This window comes from Lactuca sativa, chromosome 5 (assembly GCF_002870075.4).
Source record: "Lactuca sativa cultivar Salinas chromosome 5, Lsat_Salinas_v11, whole genome shotgun sequence".
NCBI lineage: Eukaryota > Viridiplantae > Streptophyta > Magnoliopsida > Asterales > Asteraceae > Lactuca > Lactuca sativa.
Window position 1 is genome coordinate 332,529,363 of NC_056627.2, and position 8,347 is coordinate 332,537,709.

General features: G+C 39.0%; 1 protein-coding gene and 1 long non-coding RNA gene across 6 annotated transcripts in view; one reads left to right on the forward strand and one right to left on the reverse strand.

Moving 5' to 3' along the window:
* Positions 1-4,850: 4,850 nt before the first annotated feature.
* On the reverse strand, positions 4,851-6,940 carry LOC111897886 (pre-rRNA-processing protein esf1). Of its 4 annotated transcripts, none has more exons than XR_002852423.3 (3): positions 6,470-6,940; positions 5,828-6,374; positions 4,851-5,229 (listed from the first exon to the last, which is right to left on the reverse strand). XR_002852423.3 is itself a non-coding variant. In XM_023893833.3 (2 exons), the coding sequence occupies exons 1-2, from the start codon at positions 6,938-6,940 to the stop codon at positions 6,213-6,215; spliced, it is 633 nt and encodes a 210-aa protein (XP_023749601.1). In that variant the 3' UTR covers positions 4,851-6,212. The 4 variants fall into 4 exon arrangements, 2 of the variants coding, with proteins under 2 accessions (XP_023749601.1, XP_023749603.1); XR_002852422.3 differs by having other exon boundaries at positions 4,851-5,242; XM_023893833.3 differs by having other exon boundaries at positions 4,851-6,374.
* Positions 6,941-7,294: 354 nt separating this feature from the next.
* LOC122194522 (uncharacterized) overlaps positions 7,295-8,347 on the forward strand; it is a 6,660-nt gene continuing 5,607 nt past the window's right edge. Inside the window, exon 1 of one of the 2 annotated variants that reach the window (XR_008223588.1) lies at positions 7,295-7,433. This is a non-coding gene — a long non-coding RNA (uncharacterized LOC122194522). The remainder of the gene's footprint in view (positions 7,434-8,347) is intronic. The other variant, XR_008223587.1, reaches the window with a different exon arrangement.

The window sequence follows — 8,347 nt, forward strand, 5'->3', positions numbered from 1 at the left end:
TTTACAACTTGTAGATGAATTTAGACTATAATTTTGTTGATTTTGGTATTATATTCAGTGAGTTACAGTCCTTCAAAGTTAAGCTATTAAAGCTGAAATATTTCAACTTTTAACAATTATTTTAGACTATAATTATGAATTTTATGTATCTTTGAAAGATAAATCATATGAAAGGGATCATGGTGAACTTGATTTATATGTTAGTTGCTTTTATTTGGAAAATTAATTTTGTAGCACTTGGTTCTTAGTACGTATTCTTTGTAATTAACTCTTTAAATATTTGCATTTTTGACTTTGGACTCGGCGAGTTGAAGGACCAACTCGCCGAGTAGAAGCGGGACTTAAGTGATGGACTCGGCGAGTTATTGGTGGCCTGGTATGAAGCGAGATATCGCTTGGTACGTTGAGAGGTGCTTGACCTGCAGGATGGTCAAGGCCGAGCACCAGAGGCCGCATGGTAAGCTGCAGCCTCTGGAGATTTCCATGTGGAAATGGGAACGGATTGCGATGGATTTCATCATGAAATTGCCAAGAACGACAAGGGGATTCGACGCTATATGAGTCATCGTGGATCGATTGACCAAGAGTGCCCATTTCTTAGCTATATGGGAGAGTTCGTCGACGGAGAAGTTGGCCGACCTATACGTCCGCGAGATTGTCTCTCGCCATGGGGTTCCAGTTTCCATAGTTTCTGATCGGGATGTCCGATTTACTTCCCGCTTTTGGCAGAAGTTCCACGAGGAACTAGGTACGAGGCTGCATTTCAGTACAGCGTTCCATCCGCAGACGGATGAGCAGAGTGAGCGGACTATTTAGACCCTTGAAGATATGTTGAGGGCGTGCGTCATTGATTTCGGTGGAAGTTGGGATTCCCACCTACCATTTGCAGAGTTCGCCTACAACAACAGCTATCATTCCAGTATCGACGCCCCGCCTTTCGAACTGTTGTATGGGCGGAAGTGTAGGACCCCAGTCTGTTGGGGCAAGGTTGGGCACAGGGTGATGGTTCGGACAGAGGTAGTTCTGCAAACTACCGAGATGATACAACAGATTAGACAGCGGCTGCAGACCGCTCTGAGTCGACAGAAGAGTTATGCCGATCGACGCCGATCTGAGTTGGAATTTTAGGTGGGTGACATGGTTCTCTTGAAGGTCTAACCCTGGAAGGGTGTGATCCGTTTCAGGAAGAGGGGAAAATTAGGTCCCCGGTTCATTGGGCCGTTCAGGATTGTTGCCAGAGTTGGCAAGGTGGCTTATAGGCTAGAGCTTCCGGAGGAACTTAGCTAGATCCACAACACATTTCATGTTTCGCAATTGCAAAAGTGCGTCATGGACCAGGAGGCAGTGGTATCGCTGGATGACATTCAGGTCAATGAGCGCCTGAACTATGTCGAGAGGCCTGTAGCTATTTTGGAAAAGAAGAAGAAGATTCTGCGGAATAAGGAAATACCTTTAGTAAAGGTGCAGTGGGAGCATCAGAGAGGATCCAAGTGGACGTGGGAGCCGGAAGCAGAAATGCGTGAGCATTACCCGACATTGTTTCCTTCAGCGGACTTCGAGGACGAGTCTAATTCAAGTGGGGGAGAATTGTAACGCCCCAATCCTCAGGTATTAATTAATTAATTAAGAGTTTCTGGATAAAGCCCTACTCGACGAGTTGGTCGACCTACTCGTCGAGTAGCAGCAGGAGTGGATGGACTCGGCGAGTCTCAAGTATGACTCGACGACTCACATGAAGGTGGTCATTGAACTCGGCGAGTTGGATGAACAACTCGGCAAGTTCGATGAAGATCACCATAAAACTCGACGATTTGAAGAACAACTCGGCGAGTCGGATGGCTTTTCCCTTGGATAGGCATGCGTGTGTACCCGTCGAGTTGCAAGGAGGAAAGTCGACGAGTTGCCCTTAAGGATTTATCGGGATTCGAAGGAACTCGACGAGTCTCTTCGATGACTCGGCGAGTTGGAATGTGCTCCACGGACTCGGCGAGTGGCCGAGTGCACTCGGCGAGTTGAGGTCAACATGGACTGTTGACCTTGACTGAGGACTCTGAACTTGTTCAGGAATTACCAAGATGTTATGGGGTGTCTCATAAGAATAAGAACTTATGAGTATATTGTGCCATGGTTATAGGTGGTGGTGCCGGTGTCAAGTGATCCGATAGTTGGAGTTTGCATTTCAATCGACATCTGCAAGGTGAGTTATCCTCACTATATTGATAGGGTCTACGGCACCAAGGTCGGCCCTTTATGATTTACATCCTGGTTTAAGATGGTTGCTTGTTATTGCCATGCTAGATTTCATCCTGGTTTAGGATGAGTGTTATGTTATTGCTTTGATAGAATTCATCCTGTTTAGGATGGTTGCTATACTAGAGATCGGTTAGATCGATTGTTATGGTATGCTACGTATGATTCGGATCGGTTAGATCGGAATCAGGATAGATAGTAGGTTATGATTTATGATCCGTAAGGATCGGTATGTTGGTGACCTGTTAGGTCGATACTCTAGGTACGAGTGAAACTCTATGATTGATGGTCAATGAGATAGATATGTTGCTATGCGTATATGCCAGTATATGATTGTATGCGTACATGGTTAGTTGCTTGTTGGTTGGGTTGAGGCGGTCCTGCTTTGTGCTGAAGGCCAACACACCCTCTGAGCGGCCCGGGGAGACTGTAGGCCCATGCGGAAGACCAGTCATGCCGAAGGCTCGGGATAGATTCAGATAGACTGTAGGCCCAGTAGGGCGGACTAGTCCGGCCAATTGCCCAGTATGTATGTTGTTTGATTGATCGTTTTGGCTGTGGCTTTAGTCAGTATGGTATTGGTATTTTGGGGGTAGCTCACTAAGCCCTCGGGCTTACAGTTTTCAGTTTATTGTTTCAGGTACTTCAGGAGAGCGAGGGAAGGCGAAGGCGTGACCGTACCACTCCTCATCCTCATGATCTATTTTGGGACACTCTGATGATAAACGGATTTGAAATGTTTTGTAAAAACAATTACTATTTGACTCTTTTGTTAGTATTAAAAGTTTAAATTTGGCGTAAATTTTTGGGTGTTACACACCAATCCTATCTCTTCAGAAAGAAAGGAGAACATGCGCATACACATCGACATGTTACATAAATGATTGGGGTGCATATAGATGATTTGAGATAAGGTTTTTCCCTAAGCCTCCTTACAATTCAAGGTGCATGAAAATGACTATGCTACCCATGAACGTGAGTAGAGAACTATAGTTTGTCTCAAAAAGTTAAGAGACTTTAGCTAAACAGTACCAATGACACCATCTCTATGAATCACATAGAGTATCTAACGTCTCTTCAAACAAAAGAGAACTCAACATGATGTAGAAATGATGAGTTGAGTGGTTAAACGATTACGAATGTGATATTCGTTATCACCATGATGTTTAAGATTCGTTAGCATGGTGATGAGTCTAATGTAGTAACAAATTCCTTAAGCCAGAAAGAACGCATCAAACCCCATTGAGTACCGGCATCAACTAGGATCATCCATTCAAACCCTACATTCAAATTCGAGAAGTTTGACTCGAAACTCTAAAATAGAAAAGCTTGCGAGTGAAACTCTGTGATGAATGGATAAACAAGTCAAGCTCAGGGATGACGGGACATGATACTTTATTAACCAAATCTGTATGCCTAGGTACAATAAACATGAGAACATAGTCTTGGATGAAACTTACAGATTAAAGTGTCCCATCCATCCAGGCTTTGACCAGACATGCTTAGATTTGAAGGAACATAAATGGTGAATATTCATGAAGGGAAAGATTGCCACTTGAGTAGGCAAATATCAAATCTATACCAAAGACAAAATATCATAAATACTAAGGGTTAATGTAACAATGAGAAATACCGGAGTAAAAAGTGGGAATCAATGTCAATGGACTTCATACCTAAACTACCCAAGAAGCCTAGTTTACGTTGACCATATTGACCCATTGATTGAAACCTCCTTCCAGCCGACACCAATCGTTTCCCTAATAGGGAATATATACAAACAACAAGATAAGAATCACTCATACTCTTCCGACATTAGCAGTTTCGCATCGGTCCCTGACTGGTCTCGGTTTTGGACTGTCTTATCCATATGGTATATGATTAACACTTATGGTTTATTTTCATGCTGCAATGCTATAAGATCAAATATATTACCAATAAGCCCTCGGGCCTCACCAATGATTCATTGACCATGTCGGTGGGATCCGAGGCAACGTCTAGAAACGGTTCATCGAGTTCGAGTCGGGATCAACTGAGAATAAGTGTGTTTGGGTTAAAATTGTCCTGCACACATTTCATAACCAAAGTCTATCATTGATAGTTTTTTCATGGTTTTGTTGTGATTTTTTTTAATTAGTTGTAGAGTTACTTTGGTATCATGCGATGCGATGATACACAGTATATACTATAGAATCGTATCACACAATCATACATATAAAGACACTTTCAATTCTTATTTTGTTTTGGTGTAAATATATAGTTTTTGTTTGTCAAGATGAATTATGATTTCATTTACTAATAAAACATGGTTTCTCACGTCACCATGATGCATGCAAGAAATAATAATGTATTTTCATATATTTGCATACCATGGCATATTGCTTCCATTTTTTTTATTACACCATTATGCTTTTTGTTTTTATGTTAAAACATTGAATCCCCAATAAGCTATCGAATATAGCATTGTGCTTTGACTTTTTTTTTTTTATCTGCATGCTTTGAAAAATCAGCCAAAACATAGCTATTATGGTTGTTTTTGTATTTAGATGGCATTACTAGTTGAGTAGACTTTTCAAAAAAAATAGTATGGTCATCAAAAGAAATACTAAAAGTCGCATGCTTACTATATAATAAACAAATATGATTATTTACGAAATAGACCCTACATTTACCTTTTTTTCGTTTTAAACCAATACTTTAGTTTTTTTTTTTTTTTTCCCAAAAAGACCACAATTTTTGCAATTACTTATTATTTTGTGAGAGTAACCGGTTATAAGCTTATAACCTATCCTCGTCAATCAATTGTCATCAGATAATCTTAAACCCTAAAATCGTTTTCATCAAGTCTTCTTTCTTTCTCCTTTTCTTCTCGTACAACATATCCTTTCTTCTTCTTGTACAAACATACTCCTTAGTGTTTCATTGCTCACATGTTGGTTCCAGAAGTGTTATTTTTTTTCATCTTATACGAGCCATTGATCCCTGAAAATGTCATCTTCTTCAAACATGAGGAGCATTAGAAGTAGAAGGGGAGTAAGGAATGGTGGAGTGGAATTGTGAAAATGTCACTGTCCAATTTTACCCTTGATAAAGCATCCGCAGCCACATTTTTGTAATGAATTTCATAATCAAAGCCCATCAACTTGGATAACCAAAATTGTTGAAATGGGGTTGAAATTTCTACTGATTCCCACTTAAAATCATTGACTCTCATATTATTTGAAAGCTATGATTTCCAATCTGGTCTTAGTACACCTTTTTAGGAGAGGCTAGATTCTAGCAAATCATTAGTTACTTTGAGTATTATCAGTAAAATCAGTGAAGCTTTGATTCTTGTTCTTATATTAATAAGAGAGTTCATTTCTTCCAATTACAGCATTGTACTTAAGTTTTTAATTCTTATTAGAACATTACATTTCAAAAAATCAATCCATGGTATTATAGCAACGAAAAATTGGTTTGTATTTAAATAACTGAGTAGATCCTTCAAAATACATGGCTGAAAGCACGTTGCATTGATTTCCATGTCTTGCAAAAAGCACAAAATATAAAAATATGAAATAAGAAGTAGAAAAGATACCTTTTGAATTGAGGATCGGTAGGGTCCAAAGCGTAATCGGGTCGGGTAAAAAGAGATGAAAACCGCCTATCATCATCGTAATCAACAGCCGGTATCTCTTCTCCTCATCAATACCAATACCTTCTCTTTTCTCTTTTTTACTCCTTTTCCTTTTCAAATTATAACCTTTCACATTACCCTCCTCATCATCACCAAGTAATAATTCAAGTTCTGCTTTACCTTCTTTATCTTTATCCAATCCCATTACTTGTTTTACACCAGAATCCATGGATTTATTTTTTCTAGCTTTTTTCTTGCGGAGAGATGTGTCCCAAACTGTTTCGGATTTTTTTTTTTTTTTTTTTTTTTTTGTCTTTTTTTTTCTAGGTTTTTTTGCTGAGAGCTTCTAATCCGGTGTTGAAAGTGACTTCCATTTCCATTTCCATTCCATCTTCGTATTCGTATTCATATTCATATTCATATTCATCACCTGAACTTGATTCCAATCCAACTTAACAATTGCAAGCCTGTGAGTTTCTTTGTCAATTTCAGGTACATTCTCCTCCAGCTATCTCCATTTGAGTTCCAAATATTTCAATAGAAAATCAGTATAATCGTTTTTTTGGAACAATAATCGCATACAAGATTATAAATGGAATTCACCTGCAAACCAATGGTTTCCTCCTCCAGATAAGCTTCATCCTCTTCATTTGTATCCGTTGAAGTATAACCATCCATAAAAACTTCAGTTTCCGTTTCCGATTTCTGTTCTGATTTGGACTTTGTAGCATCATCCGACACCTGGCGTTGTTTCTTTCCTTCATCGTCCATTCGGTAGTAGTGTCTAAGAGCAGTTTTAGATGAATCGCCATCTTGTTTAGCTCTGCCTCGCTTATCTACACGGGCATATGAAGTAGAGAAGTTGTTATCAGTGAAAATACGACTAAAACGCGAATCAATCGCCAACTTTGTTTTATGCCTTGGAGCATCCTGGAACCTGGGATCCTTCTGTGAAGGGGCAAATCTTTCGTCCGTAATTACATTGTTATCGCAGCCCAACACGCGGTTTCCAGGGACTTCCACCTCCATGTTATCATCTGCCGCCTTTTTATTCTTGTTGCTTTTGGAACCCATTCAAACACCTGAAACAGTGGAATTTTAACGCAGAATCCTAAGATTCACAAATCCAACAACCAAAAGAGAAGGAGTACCTGTAGGCTCGGTGGATTTCGGGAGCCTCAGCCTGTATTGGGGGAAAGGTGAAAGATGTAGCGGAAGAAGATCGATCGACAGAGAGTTACACCCTGTTCCCGAGTTTGATTTAAGGAGGGAAGGGGGAGGTAAGTGGAAGGAATCGGAGGGAATAGATGAAAAGATCTTGTTCCCCATTTTTTTTGGGATGATTTGGAAAGAGAAGAAGAGAAGATAAAGGAAGATCTTTCCTCCTAAACTGAAGTGATTTGGAGAGGAGTCGATCCTATCATATCCTATTTTTTCTAAGTTTACACGATTACCCTCAAATCGGACGATGTATACCAGAAAACACATCACGTACAAGAAATTCTGCATAATGATCAAGCCATTCAAGTCTTCAATCTTCGTCCCTGCCACACTGATAACATCACAGGTAAATAAAATTTTCTGCGTTCTTATTAAATTCAGTTTACTACTATGATACACACTCATGAGTAGTAATCGTCCAGTTGTGTTTTGGTAACGATTACAAAATCAATTTAGCGTTTAGTAGATGGAATTTAATTTATGGAACAGGAATTGAATCTCATTTACTTACAATTTAGGAACTGATTTGATTCCCTTTACTATGTCAATACGAGAATCTAACAATACGGTCACATCTGTAATCTGTTTACTGCAGAGCTGCTAATTAATTAAGCTAATCACATTGTTTTTAAACTTTAAACTATCAAATCTTTATATAAAAAATGTTACACATGAATCTTAATAGTCAACTGGATGAATGCAACTTAAAAGTTAATAATAAAATTGGGATGCTGTTGATTTTTATTAGGGTTGTGCATGGGTCGGTTTTGCACCCCAACCCAACCCGTAAATGATTGGTTTCTGGTTTTCAAAACCCAATAGGATCGGTTTCTGGTCGGTTCGGTTTCTCGGTTTCTGATATCGGTTTGGACGGTTTCTTGGGTTCAACCCATACACTTACGGTTTCGGTTTCTGGGTTTAAACCCATTTTCCAGAAATGGAACAATTAGTTAAATAATTCAAAAAACACCTAATTGAAGTTAAATACTTCAAAAAACATGAGTTTTAGAACCAAATTGTCTATTACAACCAAACATACAATCAAACTAAAACACAAAGTCCAAAAACACACAATCAAACTAAAACATAAAGTCCGGAATAGTCAAATAGTCGATTACAACCAAAAGTCCAAAACACGCAAACACAAATCTTCAATCCACATCCATGTAAATCTCTTTACCAATTCCCCATTCATCTACAAACCAAAAAATTATTAGTATTGATCAATGATTATTGAGCAATAAACTTGTGTAAAAGTAT